The sequence below is a fragment of the Notothenia rossii genome, assembly GCF_949606895.1.
Source record: "Notothenia rossii genome assembly, chromosome: 3".
NCBI classification, from domain to species: Eukaryota; Metazoa; Chordata; class Actinopteri; order Perciformes; family Nototheniidae; genus Notothenia; species Notothenia rossii.
This window is the reverse complement of record NC_136901.1, coordinates 5,686,334-5,710,060: the sequence shown is the minus strand read 5'-3', so window position 1 is coordinate 5,710,060 and position 23,727 is coordinate 5,686,334. Positions and strand designations below refer to the sequence as shown.

General features: G+C 41.5%; 2 protein-coding genes across 3 annotated transcripts in view; both read left to right on the top strand.

Annotated features, from left to right (window-relative positions):
- The first annotated feature begins 1,180 nt into the window (after nucleotides 1-1,180).
- Nucleotides 1,181-14,462, top strand: LOC307032019 (junctional adhesion molecule 2A-like). Its single transcript, XM_079669684.1, is given in 12 exon segments — nucleotides 1,181-1,363; nucleotides 1,365-1,458; nucleotides 6,215-6,280; nucleotides 6,440-6,550; nucleotides 6,970-7,119; nucleotides 7,234-7,421; nucleotides 7,893-7,995; nucleotides 8,439-8,546; nucleotides 8,680-8,692; nucleotides 10,253-10,324; nucleotides 11,050-11,083; nucleotides 11,306-14,462. Coding segments are annotated over 12 exon segments (1,029 nt in total). The 5' UTR covers nucleotides 1,181-1,306; the 3' UTR covers nucleotides 11,339-14,462.
- A 6,788-nt stretch (nucleotides 14,463-21,250) lies between these two features.
- The window catches only part of mcf2la (mcf.2 cell line derived transforming sequence-like a), a 38,914-nt gene continuing 36,437 nt past the window's right edge, over nucleotides 21,251-23,727 (top strand). The window contains exons 1-2 of one of the 2 annotated variants that reach the window (XM_079668484.1): nucleotides 21,251-21,392; nucleotides 22,088-22,129. In XM_079668484.1, coding sequence (XP_079524610.1) covers nucleotides 21,266-21,392; nucleotides 22,088-22,129 — 169 coding nt within the window. In that variant the 5' untranslated portion in view covers nucleotides 21,251-21,265. Of the gene's footprint in view, nucleotides 21,393-22,087; nucleotides 22,130-22,955; nucleotides 23,090-23,727 lie in introns of those variants that run through there. The other variant, XM_079668485.1, reaches the window with a different exon arrangement.

Sequence of the window (23,727 nt, the reverse complement as noted above, 5' to 3'; positions counted from 1 at the left end):
AATCTCATTATTTGACCTCAAGGGATATACACTGTGGACCTAAAGCAACTGCTCCATTATCTGTATCAAATGCACACTTTGATGCCACCAAATGTCACAATAAAAATAGAAAGTACTACAAATAAACTGGAATTCATTTACATCTTAAATTATTAATATATATACACAAAAAAAGGTGTGCTGGGAGGGCAAAAAACATTTTTGAGTGTTTGCGCTCATCCTAATTTTCAGCCTTGATGTAACAACATTCATAATTAAGTTCACCCCGGTTACACTTTTCATTTGCCCTGTACGATGGGCGCTGTACGTGATGAAAGTGCAGGGGTGTTGGCTTATCAGGCGTCAACAGCTCACTGCTAAAGTGGGCGTGGGATCGAGCGAGAGAGATAAATGCAATTTATGTAAACAAATATTTCCATGGGGCACTCCTTTATAATTATTTGGATACATGGGCCACATCCTGTTTGTTAGTACATTTAAACAGAAGGCAATTATTTAGTGCTTTACAAAAACAACCAATATAATACAACTATTTCTGCTAAAAGGTTAGCAATGATTGAGTCAGACCTAAACTTTTCAGATGTGTGTATCTCACACTGCACTGTAACTTGAATTCATGTACCTTTGTTATTCATGATTTATTATCTTTGTTTTTAAATGCCTGTTTTTAAATGCCCTTTTATAATATGTTTCTTAAATGTCTTTCATTTTTGTAAAGCACTTTGAATTTCCTTGTGTTGAAATGTGCTATATAAATAAACTTGCCTTGCCTTACAAATAAAACTCGTTTAAATAGAATAAGACAGTCATAAAAAGACAATATTTAGTCTTCTGAAGATAAATGAAGATATTTCAAACCAACTTTAGGGTCACCTCGGGTCCCTCTCAAGGTGCGGTAAGATCCGTGCCACACCTTGTTGCCATGCCCACGCAGTTGCCTCCCGTTATTTGGCCATTTGTCAGTGCAGTGCGCCTCTTGGACACCGCGCTGCGCTCTTGCCGCTCCGCCGCGCTGCTCGTCTGAACGCTCCCCCCCCCCCTCCCTCCCTCCCTCCCTCTCTCCTCTCCACCCTCACCCAGCGCAGGAGCAACACACCCCAGTGGGAGAGAGGACGTCCAACCGCATCTTTCATAGTAACCGAGGCTCACTTCTCAGCCAGGACCCCGGTGTTTCTGACCGATCTGTCCCGGAGGGCATCCAGATAATCCGCTTTCTCAGCTCTGCTTCTCTTCGCTCCGGTTCCGCTCGGCGCCGGATCGGTCCGCTCGCTTCCCCCCGGAGATCAGTTCATTCCCTGGAAACTGGATGAATTATTGGAGAGTTGTGAACAAGTGCAAGAAGAAAGCTGAGGCTCGGGATCCTCGCTCCGTCCAGGGAAGACAACACTCTGCCAGAGTTGTGGACGAGAATGGAGGGGACGTCCCTGTATCTTCCTATTGTTATTTTACTGATGCAATGTAAGTAACGGAAAGTGTTCAGAATTACTCACTGCTTCGCTGGCTGTTTGCTTCCTTCCTTACTATCTCTCTCAGAGATAATGCTTAGAAAATAGAGTTAAGTGCCTGATAGCTTAATGCACTTTAATTGATCTAATTATAAGGATTTCTGTTTTATTCTAACTGTCCATGGATGTCGAGGATCTATACCTAGAAAAAAATGCAGTTCAATTTGTGCTCTTCGACTTAATTTGATTAACATGTTTTCTTACTCAAATAGTACTCTCATTTTCTTAAGGTTTTATTTCTAAAGCAAAAAAATACATTTGAAATCGTGAATTGACGTTTGAACCCTCCACAAGATAACACTTATGAAATTGATTATAAAAGTGCTCGCCTTAACCAATCTTTTATTTATAATCTATACTTTCCCGAAAAAGTCATTATAGTGTGTGCTGTAGACCTTTATTTTTTTTCAACTAGTGAATTTAACTATTTTGAGATAGTGGTTTTATTTAATTACAGTTTATTTCAGGTTTTATTATTTTATTCAGAACATACATTTTTTGCAGTGTTAATACGCAGTTTCCCAGTTTAGTTGAAGCCCTTAGATCCAGAAAACAGCCCTAAAGGTGTATTTGGCGGGGTGCCACCCAAGGGTGTGGGCAGCATGGTGGTAGCAGGCACCTGTTTCTGGCAGGAGAGGTGTGGGATCACTGCGCGAACTCAGTGGTTTGGATTTCAACCAGAAATGTCAAACTGTTTATCCTCACGCTGAGGTGTTTTGATGCTGACAAGTGGAGATGAACAGGATAAAACTCATTTATTCAAAAAGCAAAAAGGCAACCTTTCCATGATGGAAAAAAGGAGATAGTGCCTCCAGGAGAGCAGGAGCAGTGTGGGATGGATGCTATGAGACAGTGAGAGTGAGTGACGCAGATTTTACTCTGTGTTTGCCACCTGCCAGACTACCAGGTCACAAGTTCACAGAGGTGTGTGTGTCCACTCCCGCTGTGGACAACCCGTCAGAAATCACTCATCTTGCACACACACACACACACACACACACACACACACACACACACACACACACACACACACACACACACACACACACACACACACACACACACACACACACACACACACACACACACACACACACACACACACACACACACACACACATACACACACACACACACACACACACACACACACACACACACACACACACACACACACACACAGACACACACACAGAGATGTCAACAGAGCAGCTTCAAATCTGCCTGATGAACGCCTGTCGAGTGTATTTCCTAAAAGAAAAAAAAGAAAAGAGGGAATGTTTTTGATTTGTCTGTGAGTTGAGAAAGACACCCCCCATCTCAACCTCACACACTCACAGACAGCTGTTGCTCACAGAGTTATAGTCACACAGGGAGGCTTTGTTCAAATGGAACACACACACACACCGCACACACACACACACACACACACACACACACACACACACACACACACACACACACACACACACACACACACACACACACACACACACACACACACACACACACACACACACACACACACACACGGTCAGTCCTCCCTGTTTTTCTCCCCCCCCTTGAAACGTGTGCACTTCCACGTTATCTATATCACAAAGCCGGGCAGGATACGCCCTATGGGCCTATACCTCCCTTCCTCTTCCATTTGTCCTGTTAATTTTAATAAGTGCCTTAATTATTACTGCGCCATGCTTTTGACCTCGCCACAGTCCTGGCAACACCAACCCCAGTGTCTGTAACACTCTGTACGGACCACGTAATGAGAGGAAAGCTTCGTGCCAAGGAGCGAGCGTGCCATCTTTCTATTTTTGCTCAGGCTGTGCCTCTGTGAGTTTAAGCTGTCGAGGCTTGATGTTGATACGAGGTGTGTGTGTGTGTGTGTGTGTGTGTGTGTGTGTGTGTGTGTGTGTGTGTGTGTGTGTGTGTGTGTGTGTGTGTGTGTGTGTGTGTGTGTGTGTGTGTGTGTGTGTGTGTGTGTGTGTGTGTGTGTGTGTGTGTGTGTGTGTGTGTGTGGACGCTTTGTCTGCTCGGTCCATCCCAGAAGCATTTTAATTACCCTTGTATCTGAGGCCATATTGGAGGATCTTCAGAAACCTGCTGGAAAAACTTGATTTAAAAATCAATATAAGCCTTTTTCTAACTTCCATTTCAGTTTGTGAGTCATACATACCCGGAGCCAATTCTCAGTCTAATGTACCAGTATAAAGTCTGACAACCATTTATGATCAAATCACGTTTAGAACTCAAAGTATCCTATTGACTAGAGATTTTTTATATTATTTTCTTCAATTTGGGCCTAATACTAACTTTGAAATCTGGCAACAGACAGCTCTTGGTTGCCGAAACTGTAAATATGCCATTTGCTGTTTTTAGTACCCTTATGTTTTGAGTGCTGAATATATGCAATTACGTTTATTTGAAAATGAGACATACTGTAAAAGTATTTGCACTTTATTACAAGACAACAATGATCCTGCTGAGGCCTGTGTAAATGCCCTTGAAGCATTTAATGGGTCTGGGTCTGACTGACTGTCCTGTTCTATAAATATCTTTAATGCAAAGAAAATATAATATATACTTCTTTATGGTGCATGTTTTTTGCTGTCCCTATATATATGTTTTGACAATTTCTCCAAATGTTATGTTATAATCCTGCTTCCCAACAACAGTTAGTTACCTTGCAATACAGACAAAACCTCATGTGTGCAACAGAAGCCACTGAAAAGCCACCCAGTGCTCAGTGCTCCCCTTCATGCCACGGATCATGCATTTGTCTCTAACCTGAGTAATGTTACTTGTCGGCTTCTTAGACAGAACGTCTTTTCATCTAAAAAGTTACACCATGTTAACGTTTCCCACCATGCAGTTGTGAAAGGATCCAATCTCGCCATGTGTTCATTGTCTGCCTCGACACTTCTTCACTTAATTGAGGCCATGGAAGCTGACAGTGTTCGTAGTAGAAGAGCACGACACAGGCCTCACATGCACAGCCTAATTTTTTTTGTGTGTGTGTGTGTGTCAGTCAAAAGCGGTAAAGTGCGGGCATGTTGTCAGCCCCGCTTGGTTTCTTCTTCTCAAAGAGACACAGTCGAAGGTGGCGGCAGGCCTGGTCTCACATTATGTGACAAGAGCGTCTCCCATTCACAGTCCCACTGTCTGACAGGATCTCCCTCGCCTTCAATCCCACTCTCTTTTTTATTCATGCTCCTGCAAGTCTCCCTCCGCTAACCTCCACCCGCCTCACTCTCCTCCACTCCACTTCATTTGTATTCTATTCTTAGGGCCGCTCATCTCTCCTTTGTCGTGCCTTTTTTAATCTCATTGTATCTCCCTCCCTCGTCATGCTCATCCTTTCGTGAGACAATGCTCCTCAGAGGGTGTCGAAGTACGGAGCCAAGGCCACGAGGATAATCCTGTTACACCGCCACAAGTCAACACATGGCAGAGCCGGGAAAAGGGAGCGTCTGCAGGGAGTGTGCACTTTTAATTCACTTAGCGCAAAGTAAGCGAAGCTGCTATAAATTGAGCCAACTTCAGGAAAAGCTTTTAAAAAGAATGCGACATTTGGCAGACATTATTATTGTAAAGGCTGTAGTTTATTTAAAGGTTTATTTTAAAATAGCTGTTGTCGTGGAAAAAAAGCGAGAGAGACCTTTCGGTTTTTCTAACCAGCTTCAGTTTGTGGAGACGCCCAACATGGCCTGTTTTCTGTCCTCACTTCCTGCCCCTTGTCTCAGTTTGCCCTCCATTTTTCCATGTCACCGCTCCCACATCTAACTCCAGTAACAATGGGCCCACACAGGAAGTGACTGACAAACAGGAAACTGTTCTCTTGTTTTTAAATTGACGAGATTGTGAGATTCTAATCTGTACGCATTATGGCATCAGCAGAAACAATGGCAGGAAGTAAAGGCATGTGTCAGAGAATGTATTTTAGACTTTACAGAATATGTGTATATTTTCAATACACCAACGTTTTTTTTAACAGGCTTTAATGTTCTGAGTAAGTACCGCAGAGGTCCATTCAACATTTATAATGTAATTTCAAAAATGCACAGCCTTAAGAAAAACTCTCTTTACTTAAAGTTGCAGACTTCTGGGAGACGTTACAGTGTTGGTGCAGCAGCTGAGAGTGTTTGCTGTTCTTACAGTGTGCATGTTTTTAACCCTCTTTCCCTCAGGCAACCTTCAACTGCAATGAACCTGTATTTAACGGCCTGACGGCCAGGCAATAATCCGCTCCGTAAACCAATCAGGACACAGGAAAGAGTTGCCCCTGCTTCCTTTTCCTGGTTGGTGGTATCAGTGACACGCAGACGTCTGGAGAAGCAAACCTGGACAGCGTGCCGTCGGCCTCTTAACTAATGCCTCTCATACAGGGTAATCTGGACAAGCCTCTGTTGATATGCTTGAGGACCTTCACCTAACCTGCGTTTAAATAAACCCACGGCAACACGGGTCTTTAACCCCTCCGGATTAGAGCGGAGCAGGTAGTAATCCTGCTCTCACTTCGGATTTCCTGGAGATCTCTGGCTGCCTCAGACAGTAACCCAAAGACAGCCATTAAGCATTCTCCTCTCGCAGTTGGCGGGCAATGTGGAGCACTTTACCCAATTCACCTTGCCCTCTAATGGATGAAAAGCATTTTTGAAATGCTCTCACCCCTCTTGTTGTATCTCCCCCTCCCCTTTCTTCTCCACCACCAGGTTCCCCCTCCGTTCCTGTCTCTGTGTCCACAGACAGCCACAAGGTGGAGGTGCAAGAGTTTTCCGGTGAGGCAAAGAAAAAACATCCCCCCCTTGTACTGCTTTGTTAGATTCACTCTGACAGAATAAACCACAAGGCTATAAATAGACCGAGCAGTTAAAAATGTCCCTGATTGAAGGCTTCGCTATTCTGCCATAAATATCTCATTGGTGTCCCTTTTTCAGATGCCGTGCTGTCATGCACGTTCCGCACCGAGAAAGACCAGAACCCGCGCATCGAGTGGAAGAAGAAGGGCAGAGGTGTTTCCCTCGTGTACTATGATGGACAATTCAAAGGTGTGGTATAACGTCCTTGACCCTTTCTTTCGGGGTTAAGGGTATGGATTTAATGGTTGAAATAAATGAAACACTAGCTGTCGTGTCGTCAGATTGATCAAGTATTCTCTTCCCTATTACAGCCGGAGTAGGTTTAAAGGTAGTCCGGCCTGAGCCTTTTGTTGTTGAAATGCATCAAAGTCCACTTAGAAGAGCGTTGACTTGTGAAATGTTCAAAACAAGCTCTGTGTGACTTCTTTCATCTAAATCTGCACATCACACAAAGAAAAATATATACTATCTTTTCTCAGACAAAACTAAGACCATGGTTTAGGATGAATGTAATGTCCCTTTTTAGTTTATTTATGGATAAAGAAATGTGCATATCGACTTTAGACATTTCCTCTTGGTGCTCCCTGACCTTCTGTCCTTTCCTCCAGCTCCCTTTGAGGGCCGGGCGTCTATTGAAGGGGCCACGGTGACGCTGCAGAGGGTGACCCAGGAGGACGCTGGGGAGTACCGCTGCGAGATCAGCGCTCCTAACGACTCCGTCCAACTGGGCGAGACCAACGTCACGCTCAAAGTCCTGGGTAAACAAAATCAATGACAGAAAAAACAGCTCAAATATTTATGAGATCGGCTTGTTTTTTTTCTCCAGGTTTTTCTTATGTTTCTTTTATTTCCTTCCTTGTCCTGCCCTCCAGTTCCCCCCCACACCCCGTCCTGTGAAATTCCCAGTGGGGCAGTGACTGGCTCTGTGGTGCAGCTGACCTGTAGGGACCAGCAGAGCATCCCGCCTGCCACGTACTCCTGGTTCAAGAACAGCATGCCGTTGAGCCAGCCATTGCGGGCCAACGCCACCTTTGTGATCAACTCACGCACAGGAGTGCTGGTGAGTGTGTGTCTGATGAGGGAAGGATGAGGAGTGTGTATTTGGACGTGGTTTACACTGTCTCCTTGCAAGATCATGTCTCATCAGAAACGGGTTCAGAATCAGAGACAGGTTTATTACCAGGTTGACACGTACGAGGAATTTGACTTGGTGTCGCGGTGCATACATAAAAGTAAAACAAAAAACAAACAAAAACACAGATAGCGAACTATTTAGAGAACACTATAATAACATTACAAAAATAAAGCAGTATTTTACATTGAAATAGAATGCAATAAAAAAAGATGTGCAGTAAGCAAACCAGATATTGTGTGCATTATTGAAAGAATCAAGGAAGTTCTGCTGTCAGGTTTTGTTGAAGGTGCTCTTTGGTTTGATGCTAGTTCTTTTTGCTCATGGACATGTCAGCCGATCTAAATCTAAAACGCTCATCATAAATACGTTTCTTCTTCCCTCTCTGTCTCTATGCAGGAGTTTAAAGCGGTGGCCAAAGAGGACACCGGTCGATACAGCTGCCTGGCTTCCAACGGAGTGGGGCCACCCAAGATGTGCGAGGCCAAGCACATGAAGATAGGTGTGTGTGTTCTTCCTGTGTGTGTGTATGCCTCTTCCCCACACCCTTCAGCACTGGAGAAGCTCAGGGAAGCAGTGGAGAGGAAAGGCCTACTAAACTAATAAAAACCTTTACGAAGGGACTTCAGATTCCAAGGGCCAACGTGATCTAAAGATGAAGCCTTCCTTAGGGAAGGTCTTCAGCTTGTTAATACATCCTGTAATGTACATTAGGTCGATGCAAGAAACTAGTTTATGCACTAAATAAATTATAGGAGATGTTATTAGAGTACATTAGACAGGGTTACATTAACATACATCCTTCCTGTTTGTTTGAGGATGTAATGCTTACCACCATGTGCTGTGACTTCCATGACATGAAATCGAGGTTTCTCTCTCCATTTATTTACTGCTGCATACGTAAAACAGACCATAGCTCACACTTTATTTCCATCCCGCCTCCAGAGGATGTCAATATCTTGGCGGTGGTGGCAGCGGTGGTGGTGGTCTTCCTGGTGGTGGTGGCCTGCAGCTGTGGTGGACTCTTCTTGCATCGCAATGGCTTCTTCAGCCGTGAGTTTGTGTAGTTTAAATGTTATCTGCGCTTTAAAAAAAATCTAACAACCAATTATTTTTGTATTTATTTTCAAAACAACTGACATTCACTGTGTTTTCTCTCCCATGCTTATCTCTGATCCGTGGGCAGGACACAGAGGAAGGTAAGAGCTCTGTGATTGCATTAACATTGATGTGAACAAACACAGGCTAATACCCACACACTTAAGACTGAGGGGGGGGGGTTGTTGTTGCACTTAGAGACTGCGTGTCTGTGCTGACTCAGGACTGTATACAGTGACAGCTGTGGCTGTGTGTGTCTACATGTGTGTGTGTTTGAGCCACAGCAGTGCCTGTGTTCCTACTCCTCATGTGATTGGCGCCAGCAGATGTACAAACCATGGGGAAAAGATTGCTTTTGTAAATTGATTGCCTCTTCCTGGAAGAACTGCATCTGTTGAATTCATGTCAAAATGTAGCAAGACTGATGATCTAAACATGCAGACATTTAAAAAGGTGGGGGTGGGGAATAATGAGTGTAACACACTTCTGGAATAATTACCCTCCGTTAATCAGCAAGGAGGAAAATATTGGCAGAAAGAATAGCGAGCAACTAAACTGATTGGATGGGTAATTTGAAATTGATTATTTAGATATCGAGGAGATAGAAAAATGATGCTGTGGCGTGGCAGAGGGCTGTGAGTGCATTCACACACACAAGTGGGCGAAAGGCCGTTGTGATGCTTGACTGGTTTATAAGCCAGAGACCGCGGTGACATAAATGCATGTCTTCGTGTGACTGGCCTAATTCGCTTGACTTTATGTTATTTGATTACTGGCCTGTTACTGCGCAGCGTTTGATGGAGAGTCACTGTGGAGCTCGTCTTGCAGCTGATGCGGAAGCTCTTTGTCTAGGTTAAAGTCTGATGCTTATCCCAGTGAGCTAACTGGAGCTGTCAGTGTCAACTTCCTATTTATAGACCGGGCTTCTTCACAAAGACTCAAAGACAATGTGACATGATATCTGATGTACCAGTGAACAAAATAGGAAGGCAGATCTGGGATTGAGCCCTGCCTTGAAAGAAAAAACCGTAAAGCGGACCTGGTTATTTTAGATTTCACAATGAATTTGTTGCAACACAACATTGCACTACTTTAGTATGAATACAATACAGTTAACTAAAACAATCCTTTTGTAAAATAAAGTGCCCCAATCTGCAATTTGTTAGGGTCCAATTTCATCCTCAGAGTCTGTACGTGCAGGCTCTGAGTGAACGTCCACGCTTTATCAATCAAGGCCCTTCCACAGGTGTAATACAAACCTGAAATAGAGGAAGTAGAAAAGTGTCAGAAAGCATTTAGTGTTGTGTATCAGGGTGTTGGATTGCTGCATGTGATTGGCTCACCACTTGACCTGCTCAGCTCTGCTGCATCCCGATTGGCTGCATGTCAGTACAGGTTTGTTGCCACAACCCTAGTTCTGTGAACATGTGCGTATCATTTCTGTCACCCGTTATTTAGGGGTTGTCACGTGACATTACGATAGACCCCGAATATACAGAAATGAAATGCACAACTCCTCACTAATAGAGTTATGGTGGCACACCTTACACATCAATGACTTTACTAATAAACCCCCCCTCCACTCCATTAAAGCATGGCGTGTAGTGTCACTCCAAAGTCATACCCTCCTTTTGTTAAAGCCGACACAATGATCCCTACAGGTCATTTTGGATCTCCCAGTGTCATGGTGCAGCCCACATCAGCAGCCAAACCCTGCACAGAACTGAGGACACGTGAGTGTGACCTGAAGGCCAACGGCAGATATGGAAGAAATTAAAAGCCATAATAATTCGAATTTGATACAAAACTGATAGCAATCATGATGTTTAACCATGAACACAAATGTAAATACGCTTGGGCTTTTGTCCTCTCCTGCAACCACTATAGACTCCATGAAGTCAACGCACCTGGCCAATGAATATTTTGATACATAACCGTGTGTGAAACCACAAATTGCCAGTTTTCACGTTTGCTTTTCAACGGCAGATATCAAGTGTTATTTTGCTTTTCAATTGAAAGGTACAGTAGGTGAAATAACAGAGACAGTTTTCTGCATAATGCACCACATCGCGATTAACCTTTATTATGACCATACAGATCGCTTGGGTTTTACGAGAAACACTATGACCTTCGTGAAAGTCATTCTAGTTACAGGACTGTTTTACTGTATTTGATTATATTATGTTAGGCAAGTGAACCTTATACATTGGCAACTGAGTGTATATTGACTTTAAATCTGAGCTAAACTCCCCTTACACATTCCTCTCCCCTGCCTAATATATTCCTGCTCAGAGTCATACTTTCCTTTTTACCCACTGGGAAGTTTGCCATGTATGATGTGCATTATTTATGCAGAGCAAAATATGAGTCAGGATACAGCTGTCTGCCTGGAGAGTCTGTTCTTCTGTGTGACTGTGTCAAACTGTCCAATGTGCTTACCCACGTCTTTATCTTCCAGGTCCAATGTCAACTACATCCCTCCGCCCCAAGAGGTAAGAGGTTTTTATTTTGTGTTTACTCGTTTCCTCCCTTCCTCTTCCTCTCATGTTAGATTCAGAGCAGTGACATCAGCATAGTGCTGACCGAAGCAGGAGCTGTTGAGACTTCTCTAATGAATGTTGCTGTGTTGAAATCACAACCTCGGGAACCATAATTCTCAAACATGCCGTAGAAAACCGTTCGATACTAATACTTGATTTTCTGTGTGTCTCCAGGACTTCAAACACACCCAGTCCTTCATGCTCTGAGAAGCTGGCCTTCCTTTGAAAACACATCACCCTCATGAAAGGTGCCAAACACCGGATTCTCTGATGTATTAAGTCACCGGACTCTGAATGAGCTCGTTATCTTCCAACACATGCATTTCAATCTTCTTCTTCTACCACTCCTTTTTGGCGTGGCACGGACATTTGCAAGGCTTCTTCCTCTCTTGCTTTGCACTGTGTGGGTCCCCTCAGTCACTGGTGTTTCTGCTTTTATGAGATTAACTTCACTTTCATGACGTTGTGCTTCCCCCTGGTGGTCAGATGTTTGAATTCCACTTGATCTTTTCTAATTAATCCAGGAAAAAGGAGACATTTTCCAGATTGTGTTTCTTCCCTCTGCGGGCCAATCGTTTTAATAACTTGACTGACCGTTTTCATTTTTATTTAAAAGATATAATCATCACAAGGGAGTTCTGCTTAAAAGCCATGGAGAAAGTTTTGTTTTCAATCTACTCAAACACAAATGCAGTTTACCTCAGCCAATGTTTTGTCTTCTGTAACACTGGGGACCCAGCTTCCCAAGGGCCACACAGGGTCTTCATGATCTAAGTTACAGCATGAAACCGGACAAAGCCAGTCCAGGAGAACAGGAAGTCTGTTATAGCCATTATATAGAGACCAACCTATTCCATCCTAATGTGCCTGCATGGTCTTTTTTATATATATATACATATTATATATATATATATATACCTTGTGCCTTTTTATTTGTCATATTTATCTATGGATCACACTTTTTTGTAAAGAACTTGCCTTACTTTGTTCTGTCTTTATATTTTTGTGCCTGATCAATGTTTATCAAAACGGAGTGTGTGTTTTAGACAGTGTGTGAATGGATTGTTCAGAGTTTTATTTGAATATGTATCAGTAATAAAATGTTTTTCTATGCAATACCCTACATGCTGTTAATATGTGATCACAATTGCACAGTAGTAGAAAACACAGTACCATAACATTTAGTTTAGATAAGGGACTAACTTTTTAGAGTGGACTTCACCTCCTCCTGCTGCAGCAAGAGGAAGACGATGAGGAGGAGGAGGAGGAGGAGGAAGGGGACCATTTACCAGTTTGTACATCATCTCCCCTCTCTGGCAACACTGCAGCTATAAGCAGATGAACCTCTTCTGCGGTGAAAACTGACCGAACCTGCAAACACAATTATTCTGGAGGAGACCAACATGTGACTGCCACTAATAGAAATCAGTTTGAATAAACCTAACATGTTAACGCTCATTACCTTTATTCTGGTAATCTTAATGTGTTAAAAAAATATATAAATATGAACATTACCTTGGTCGTCCCCAACTGCCTTTTGTTATTCCAGCTGGGATTTTTATGGGAATCACAGTGTGGGATGAACCCTTCTATTGTCTTCGTTTCCCCCCCCCCTTACTTTGGTGTTCGTGGTCAAATTTGACCGGTCCCGTTTTAACTGCTATTACATTAAGACAAAAACCATTAATCATCACCACATTTCATTTAACACCCTTTCAAACTGTAAATATTGTATCAGACGACTGGTATACATGAAAAACTGCACTAAATATACAAAGAACAGACACTGAACATGTATTGCGTGTGCCAGGTGTGATTCACATGAGGGCGTGGGCACATAAGAGCTGGAAATGGGTCAAATTGGTGTGTGTGTGTGTGTGTGTGTGTGTGTGTGTGTGTGTGTGTGTGTGTGTGTGTGTGTGTGTGTGTGTGTGTGTGTGTGTGTGTGTGTGTGTGTGTGTGTGTGTGTGTGTGTGTGTGTGTGTGTGTGTGTGTGTGTGTGTGTGTGTGTGTGTGTGTGTGTGTGTGTGTGTGAGATCTGAGATCTGATCTGATCTGATCTGATCCGATCCGGATGGTTACTAATTCCTTTTCTTTATGGCGGTCATTTTCGACCGAGAACACCATGGGTGTTACAAAGTTGACTAAATCATCCAAAATGCAATGAAAGTGGTGATCAGCAGTTGTATATGTTCAAATGTCTACTGTGAAGGATATCATAAAGCCTTAATGCAATCGAATGTAAAACAAAAAAGTTATGATTGATGAAAGTAGTAAATCGGTCAGATTTGACCCGAAGACAACAGGAGGGTTAAGTGCATTATTTAAAAACAATAGAACCACATGACCTTACAAAATAAGAGACCAAGAAGTTTAGTGTCAAAATGTGTCCTCTCAAGACTTTTATCTTCATTATTTTGAGTATATTATTAACTATTTACAATAAAGAAGAACTGATCAATGAAAAATTCCAAATGTGGGCTTTTTAAAATATCTTGTTCTATGTGCAATTGCATTGCTGTCAACATGTCAATGTTATAATAAAATAAAATACATAGTTTGTATTGTAAAAATTAAATAATAATGGCACGGACATTTGCAAGGCTTCTTCCTCTCTTGCTTTGCACTGTGTGGGTCCCCTCAGTCACTGGTGTTTCTGCTTTTATGAGATTAACTTCACTTTCATGACGTTGTGCTTCCCCCTGGTGGTCAGATGTTTAAATTCCACTTGATCTTTTCTAATTAATCCAGGAAAAAGGAGACATTTTCCAGATTGTGTTTCTTCCCTCTTCCCTTCCCTCTTGACTGACCGTTTCATTGAAGGGATTTTTATTTAAAAGATATAATCATCACAAGGGAGTTCTGCTTAAAAGCCATGGATCAATCTACTCAAACACAAATGCAGTTTACCTCAGCCAATGTTTTGTCTTCTGTAACACTGGGGACCCAGCTTCCCAAGGGCCACACAGGGTCTTCATGATCTAAGTTACAGCATGAAACCGGACAAAGCCAGTCCAGGAGAACAGGAAGTCTGTTATAGCCATTATATAGAGACCAACCTATTCCATCCTAATGTGCCTGCATGGTCTTTTTTATATATATATATATACATATTATATATATATATATATACCTTGTGCCTTTTTATTTGTCATATTTATCTATGGATCACACTTTTTTGTAAAGAACTTGCCTTACTTTGTTCTGTCTTTATATTTTTGTGCCTGATCAATGTTTATCAAAACGGAGTGTGTGTTTTAGACAGTGTGTGAATGGATTGTTCAGAGTTTTATTTGAATATGTATCAGTAATAAAATGTTTTTCTATGCAATACCCTACATGCCGTTAATATGTGATCACAATTGCACAGTAGTAGAAAACACAGTACCATAACATTTTGTTTAGATAAGGGACTAACTTTTTAGAGTGGACTTCACCTCCTCCTGCTGCAGCAAGAGGAAGACGATGACGAGGAGGAGGAGGAGGAGGAGGAGGAGGAGGAGGAGGAGGAGGAGGAGGAGGAAGGGGACCATTTACCGGTTTGTACATCATCTCCCCTCTCTGGCAATACTGCAGCTATAAGCAGATGAACCTCTTCTGCGGTGAAAACTGACCGAACATGCAAACACAATTATTCTGGAGGAGACCAACATGTGACTGCCACTAATAGAAATCAGTTTGAATAAACCTAACATGTTAACGCTCATTACCTTTATTCTGGTAATCTTAATGTGTTAACAAAATATATAAATATTAACATTACCTTGGTCGTCCCCAACTGCCTTTTGTTATTCCAGCCGGGATTTTTATGGGAATCACAGTGTGGGATTAAGTGCATTATGTAAAAACAATAGAACCACATGACCTTACAAAATAAGAGACCAAGAAGTTTAGAGTCAAAATGTGTCCTCTCAAGACTTTTATCTTCATTATTTTGAGTATATTATTAACTATTTACAATAAAGAAGAAGTGATCAATGAAAAATTCCAAATGTGGGCTTTCAGAAATATCTTGTTCTATGTGCAATTGCATTGCTGTCAACATGTCAATGTTAAAAGAAAAGAAAATACATAGTTTGTATTGTAAAAATTAAACCTTGGAGCAATATTTGTATATATTTTCTGTACACACAAGTTCCTTTGAATTTACATTCATGTTTTACTTTACTTTACATTATAATCTATCTATTAAATAGAAATTAAATGTACAATATTTGTAAAATCTACAATATGTGCCTCTTTAATGAAGGGGAGTGGTACCATACATTAGAAATACATAAAAATATACACACCCTGGGTATATTTACTCAGTTACTTTTCATCATGGATCAAGACCTGATGTTTACTGTAATCATAAATATTACTTTTTAAAATGTTGTGATGGTTATCAACTCATATATTTTCACATACTCTGGAGCATCATGCAGAGACTTGTATTGAGGGCTGATCAACAACCAGTAATTTAATTCATGTTTCTAAAACTCATAGGATCCATACAAATAAATAAGAAAGTTAAAATATCTCTAATAAAGAATTTGTGAAAAAATCCAAATAAATGGTCTGCACTTCCTGTGTTCCACCACTAGGTGTCGCTGTGTCCCTTTAGTTTGTGTGCCAGAGACATTTGGTGCCCCAGAAGAACTCGGTGCAGATAATTGGATGGGCGGGCCTGTTTGGCTAAGGATAACAGGTAAGGTACACCGTTAATATTAGCAACATGCTAATAGCTAATTATCTGCAACATAATACATTCCCAATAAAACATGAACAACAAAACCCTCACTATCAGTTAATGAAGCACTAAAAGTGTATCGTATCATGTGAAACCAGCTTAGCTCGGTAAATATGCTAATTAATGTACACAAACATTACTTAAGACTCGATGCAAGACTCCATTATAAATCCTGAACATTAAGTGTTTTCATAATGACAAAAGCAAGCTGCTCACCTCTTGTTGGATATTTTTAATCAACACAGTCAGGCTGACAATTCGGCGTGTAAGCAGTTAACCAATTATAATTCAACAATAAAGAAATGTGAGTACTAAACTCCATACAGATGCATAGTTGATACTTGACCAGCTAAATATAGCTGTTTTTATTCGGAATGAGGTTGAATAACATTGCGACTTAAGTACTAGTGTGTTTCTAGCGTTCATAAAAAGTCATTGTGTAAGCTGGGAGAAGGTCATAAATTAAATATTTTATCTTTAAACGAATTCCAATGAAGCCCAGAACATCCAGGTTTTAATGAGCCTGTTTGTTATGAACAACAGTGTTTGGGGTTCAAATATCAAACTTGAATGCTAATCATGCTCAATTTATACTAAACCACTTGCATTCAGGCACATGTGTCAACCATTGTATCTGCATTCACAATACAAATACTGTATTTTGGAATTGCATGTGTTTTGTGCTTTGAAACTTTTGTATGAAGATTCAAAGTTTGTGCTAGAGAGAAATATTTGTCTTTGTGAAATTGAAAGTGAGTTGAGTGCTGTACATACAGAAACTCCCAGTATCTAATGACTCTAGTGACATCCCCTAGGCCACTTCTGTGTTACTTGGCCGCAGAAGTGTCACATTGTGGTGCATGTGGAAGTAGTCTAAGTCTTTATTTAGCTTGGCATATCACCGCGTCACAAGATCTCTGTCCATATGACCCGGGGTGCGCTGCTCTATTGTCGAAGAAGTGAAAGGAGCCACTGTCAACCGAGCTGGTAATTGAAAGTGGAATTAGATGAAGTTGCTATGTTGTAGAAGCCATCAGATGTGTGTGAGAGAGTCTGCCTTTGAATTGACTGAAACCAGCCATTATATTATACTATATACTATAGATATGATCTGTTAAAACAAAAATGCTAACAGTATCGCTTTTCATCACTGGAAGCCTTGATCCTCTACTTGCTCGATTCATTCATGGGAGAGGGGATGTCGGTCCCAGACGATTTGGAGCAGGCGATGGAGGTGCTGTCGACAATCAGTGGTGAGCATATAATAGTCTATTACCCTGAGGGGCTCAAATGTGCTTCAATGTGAATCAATGAAAGATATTATGCCGTGTGTTTGCATGTTGGACATTTGGCAAATGGGTATCTGACCCCAGGTGTCTTTAAGGATGTTTAGTTGAGTTTATTTGTTTATAGTGTCGTGGACAGTCCCAATTAATCAACTGTCACAAAAAACAGTAGCTTTAGCTAACATTGCTAATTTCCAGCTGTTGTCCAGATGATAAGACACCTTTAAAATCACAATACATCATCAGCATTAGCTATTACAAAATGTTTCACCAGACAAGTAGTACTTTAACCCAGTTTGAAAATATGTAAGAGTGTACTTATTAATCTATGGTTAGGGATACAAAAAAAAAAAAGATATTTTAGTGTCTTTTAATGAATATAATTATATATATCTTGAGGTTTTGATACGCAATTATGCTGTTCAAATTGATAATATTGAGCAAAAGCTTAAGCAATGCCATTTAAATAATGCATTTTACAAACTGAGAGATTATCGAACCACAAATATCAACATTTATAGCATTCAGCTTTAATGCTGAAATCCTGCGTGCCTTGTCTTAATCTTATTTGTCTATATTTGTCTGCATGAATACGAGGAAAGTCATTTTGTTGGAATATTTCTTCAGGAACACACATAGAGGGAATTTCTCCAGATTTGGAACAAGCGTCCACTTAAGGGTGAATTTATTAGATTATAGTGGACAAAGGTCAATGTCACTGTGACCCCACAACACAATGATACCAGGAAAAAAACATTATGACAAATGTAGTTAATGAAATATGAAATAATTGAGTAAGACAGTTTGGCAGAACATCTGTAGATGACGGCAAACATACGAAATCACATGATAGTCTGAGGCAGAAAACTAGGTTTCCAAGACATGAGAAATATTTCGGAAAACTTAATTTCGCGCATCATGCAGCATTCATTTTAATTAACGTTTCTTATCCCTGAATCAGTCTTGAAATGGTTATAAATCTTGATCTAAGTTAGGTTTCAAGTTGGGTTTTGTGCACTTTTTTTATACAAAATAAATGTTAACAAACAAAAACAGATTTAAACACACTGTTAAATGTAAGACAAAAACAAATCCATTCTTCATCTGTTCAAATTAATACTTCATCGTATATCGGGAAATAAAAAAAAAAGGCAGATAATATTAAGTCGGATAGATTGATCAGTTTTTGATTTTGTCAGGATTTTCCACTTATTGCCGTTGTTGGAAAGACAGAAATGGAGTAGCTGTATGGATTGATTTTAATAGTATTAGATGATATAACCAGTATTAACTCTTTAATAGAACAACAGTGCAGTTTGAGAATAGCCAGAATGATTGAGTTAGCTGGCAGTGTGATTAGTTTTGAAGGAGGGCAAAGTTTTTGATCTCTGCGATTCTGCCTCTTCGTCATGATTGACTAATCAATCGAATGAATGCCACATAATGAGAAGTGCATGACCATCTTCGCTCGCCGCCGTTTGAAGTTCAAATCAGGAATGCTTTCTGCGATTGTGTGCTGGTGAAATAAAGATAATGTGATATACGGATGGCACCAGTTTTTCTGTTCTCCCCGTTGATGCCTACAAAAATCTGAAACCTTATGATGCCGCTGTCAGAAGCTCCTATCGTCCGAGGTGCTGCATACTACACGAGTCGTAAACATGACTATTAGGTCATCGTCAATATTTTGTTGACATTGACAACCCTTGGCATAATATCTTATCGAGTTAAAGAGAAAATAAAAAAGCAGGAAGAAGGTGTTTTTTGTTGAAACGCCTGATCATTTTGGAGGCTGTGGAATTGTATTGCATTAAATCCTGCTGATATAAATAAGGTGGATACAATCTTATAAACTACCTTAATCTAATTCAGGAGCTTTTTGTCAAACTGGCAATAGACTGAGGCCGTTTCTCAATCGCGAGGATACTGGCTTAGTCGCATACTTCCAAGTCACTTCCTTCAGAAACGAAGCAAGTATACTTCCAAGCCACGGCTTCGGAAAACAAAGAAGAATGGAACAGGCAGTGGCGGCTGGTGGAAAATATTTTTGGTGGGGCTATGGAAATGGTGACAACCATACCAGGGCATGTCAAATCAGGAGACCAAATATGAAGTGTGTGTGTGTGTGTGTGTGTGTGTGTGTGTGTGTGTGTGTGTGTGTGTGTGTGTGTGTGTGTGTGTGTGTGTGTGTGTGTGTGTGTGTGTGTGTGTGTGTGTGTGTGTGTGTGTGTGTGTGTGTGTGTGTGTGTGTGTGTGTGTGTGTGTGTGTGTGTGTGTGTGTGTGTGTGTGTGTGTGTGTGTGTGTGTGTGTGTGTGTGTGTGTGTGTGTGTGTCAGTCATACTTGCCAACCCTCCCGATTTTTCCCGATTTCTGACAAAATCAGATTTACTCACGACTGTTTCCACTCGGACTTTAATACTGGTACACCATTGTTTGGTTTCCATGGTGGCGCGTCTCTTTAGCAGCGCGCGCAACTCAAAGTCTGAGAGGGTGAGGAAGATGAAAACTGAACAAGAATCGACAACTCGACCCTCTGATCACTCCTTTCCTGTAAAATACAGGTCCAGCCCACACATATGCTCCATGGTGCCACAGGCATTGCCCTTACAACTACAATAAGCATGCAAATGTTAATCTACAGCTCCGGCGATCCACTAGCACCGGAGTCTACACCTGCAGACGCAGCCATCCCCTACTGTAGCGTCACCTTGGATACGAGTCTAAACAGACACACAGGCCAGGGCGCTGAAAGGGCGCCCTTTGAGCATCAGATCTGACGACGCTGATTGGCTGAAATTATGTTTCGGCGGCATAGTTTACAGATAGCAACAGTCAGCTTGTTGGTTGCAGCTGCTCTGGCTGAGGGCTCCTTTCTACCGCCCGGACGAGAGAGGGTAATGATACACGCTGCGGCCAGGCAGGAAACGTGACTTGTCAGTAACTTTAGACATCGTAAAACAATTTTAAACAAGATTTTATTGTAGATTATACATTTTACTGATACCAACTATATAATATTTACCTTGTTCTTTAAAAATAAAAATAAAAATAAAAAATATATATTTTTTGGAAATATATATTTTTATTAATTTTTAATGACAATCAAACATGTGGGAAGAGGGGGGGGGGTCGGCGCCCCTAGCGCCCCTATGGGCCGGGCGCCACTGGGAACAGGCTAACAAGTGTGCGACTCTCTAACGGTTTCAACATAAACTGTATCGAAAATAAATACCTCACGATGTCTATCTAATTATGAACTTGCTTTACTTTCACGGAACACATTTTTGGTGATAACTATGATGCAACAGAGTAACATATTTACCAACACATGTTCTACGCCATTACATACTTACATTTAAATGTGTGCTGTGCTGCGTCGGCTCAGCCATTATCCGCAAGGGTTTTTGAAATTGGTCCGTGCGCAAAGCATTGTGGGGATTTGAAGGACGCGAAGTCTACCCATGTGCAGCCTCGAAATTACCCCCAAACCAAGGACGCGGCCTCGGTGGATTTCCAAGTATGCTGGAGATTGGAACAGTCCTTCGGCGGCACTCAATGACGTAGCATCCTTGAAATATTGGCTTGGAAGCCAGTTTCCTCTCGATTGAGAAACGGCCTGTGACATAAAAGCGGCCATCAGACGTGATATTTAAATTCAGCTGTTTGTAATGTAATCATTCATAGTGAGAGAGGCCTTGTGTTGAAACCAATCACTAGTTTACTCATTAGCATAGAGGGAGTTGTTTGTCTGTTGTTGGGAAGATTATGAGATTGGGAACATTTCCTTAAAGGAGGGAACTTTGGGATTCAAGCCTTTGCAAACCATTTACATGTACCAAAACCTATAACACACGACAGGAAGGGACTAGCCTAAATGTGTGCTTACTTTTGTACCCTGGTGAGTCCAAATATCACACGCATATTTGCCAAGCTAGTATAATTAGCTGTAGGGGGGTTTATGTCATCCCTCCACCCTCTCTTCCTGTGATAAACAGAGCTGAACATGAAGCGAGATAAACAATCACACATTCAGAAGGGCAACACAGCGGCTAAACCGAGGAGGAGGAGAAGAGGCAGCGTGTGGGATAAGCTCATAGCATGAAACTTTTAGAGATATGACGATGTCTCTTTTTGAGTTAATTCAAGTGAGCCAGGAGCTGATGAGCGGACTGCTTCACAATGTGTTCGTGTCTCTCAGTCTGTTGACCCGACACACACACAGCAGGAGCTGCAGATCTACAGGTCAGTGTTAGTGCGGGATGATTGCGACGATTCAGGTTTTATTTTGTGGATTTCAATGTCAAAAGAGCGTTCTGTTTTCAAATCGATGTGACAGGATGACAGGATTTCCTATCAGCACGGGGAGATTCCCCCTGCCGTGTTTCCCCCCCATCCTTCAAACATCATGGAAGAACTGCACTTATTAGTTTCCTTGCTGATGCTAGTCTGTTTGCGGTAGTTATGTTGGCTTTTCCATTGTTGTTTGCAGTTCACTTTCTCAATGGATCATGCCAAAATAAGTTGCTCTTGACTATAGTAGGAAAATATTGAGCATATCAAATAAATACCAGTACGTTCTGTATATTAAAAAACCCCAATATACCTTGTGGAGTTATTGAAAGACACTAGTTCCTGTCTGGTTTCTGGTCTTTGTGCTCGGATTATATTGAAATTGTCCCAACATGTTTCTTTCTGTTGAAGCTTAGCTGTCACTTTAAGAGTTGTCTTTGCTGGAGGGTTGCACTGTGACCTCTGTAACTGATTACCTGCTCTAGCCTTTGTGAGTAGCTTATTGATAACCTACATTATGTCTCACTACAGCAGCATAAATGTCTGTTAGCGTGGTTAAGGGACGGACAAAGAAACTGACTAGAAAGACAGACTGGTGTTTGAGTTCATCATGTTTGAAACTCTCTGCTGTGTCTGTCAACCTGCAGAAAGGAAGCGGAAACATAAATCCACGCAGACCAGCAGACGAGGTGAGTAGCAGGCACATTTCCACCGGTTGCACTTTGAAAAGGTCATATTATAGCCGTAGCTTAGGTCAAGTTTAGTCGGCTTTTCTGTGGTACAGCCTAATCAATATTTGTCCACATTAACTTTCTCACCAGGTCAGAGGAGTAATCTTGGTTTGTAGACATTTCGTGGGAGGATGAATTTGTGTTGGAGCTTTTCTGTTCAAACACTTTAATCCCTTCAGGCTCCACCACATCTGACTTCACGTGGACTGCCATGAAAAAACGTCATGTTTGTTGTTTGGGTGTAGTTAGTTTCACTTATGGTTCCCAATCAAAAAAGATACAGCCAAATTGCCACATTTGAGGCAAACGAATGAGCCATTACACGGTGACTACGTCCACTCTTATACAGGGTCAATGAGTTGGTGATGTACTGCTTTAACAATACGGCAGGTCCCGGCCGGACTATGAAGTGTTTCCATGTCAGTTAATTCTTTTTTAAATCGTATTAGTATTTGGAAAGGATCTTCTAAAACCTCTTAAGCCCAAGCTGACACCACTGTTTAAGGAAAGAGTATTGTAAAGACTGAACAGTACATGCAATTGATTGAGAGGATTACTTTGTGTGTGCATGTGTGTGGTCAAGACATGGACAGGTGATATCATTTCTACACCAGTAAATATGATAGTGTCATGCCCAGTTTTCCACAGCAGCAGGGAGGGGCACATGGGAGAGGAGTGGTGTGATCACTGTCTATGAAAGGTGTGTGTGTGTGAAAGAGACAGGGAGGGTTTGGAAGAAGAAATGAGAGCAGGATGTGGTACTCTTCTCTCTACCTGCTGTGAGGGAGGAAGAGGGAACAGACGGGATGAAGGAGCTGACGGGAAGACGGGAATATGAAGCGGAGAGGTTAGTCCGCATCTCGCTGGAGGAGATGGAGAGCTACTACAGATGCACCCAGTGCTGCCGGCAGCTGCATAGTGAGTTTATACACAGATGTGGTTCAAACTGTAGTGTGTGAGGTGTGTCCGTGCATGGAGAGTCTCATGTTCACGGGGAAGGAAGTTCTTAGCTGGGTCTTTTTGGCCACGTGAGGATCACAGGTCTTGGATGGAGTTTCCAGTTTTGTCCCTTGACCTTCTATGACCTGTAACTCTTATGAAAAAGTCTTCAGTGACCTCTAACTGCAAGCAACCCTTAAAACATGTAGAAAAGCAAAAGTCCCTGCTGTCATGAGTTTATTTTTCTAATGAAAAGAGAAAGCTTTCATAACAAAGAAGTCATTCTTGTTTTATTGGAAGTAAACATGACGAGTGGCAAAGTCTGCAGGGTGACTACAGTACATATAAACTGAGTGTGGCTAAACAGCATTTGGTCTTCAAGGTGTCTTCACACGCTCTTATATCCTACCTCCTATTTCTGCATCATAGCCCCTGCACATATTTACAAGAGAAGATTATCAAATCCAAAAATAGCACAAAAAAATAACTGTTCCTTCTGATAAATGTCTCCTCTTCCTCATCCAAGGAGCTCAAAGTATACGTGGGAAAAGAAAGATTATAAGAGTTTATAACTACATCCTTATTTACTCAAGGCGGTTCAATAGAGGTTGGTATAA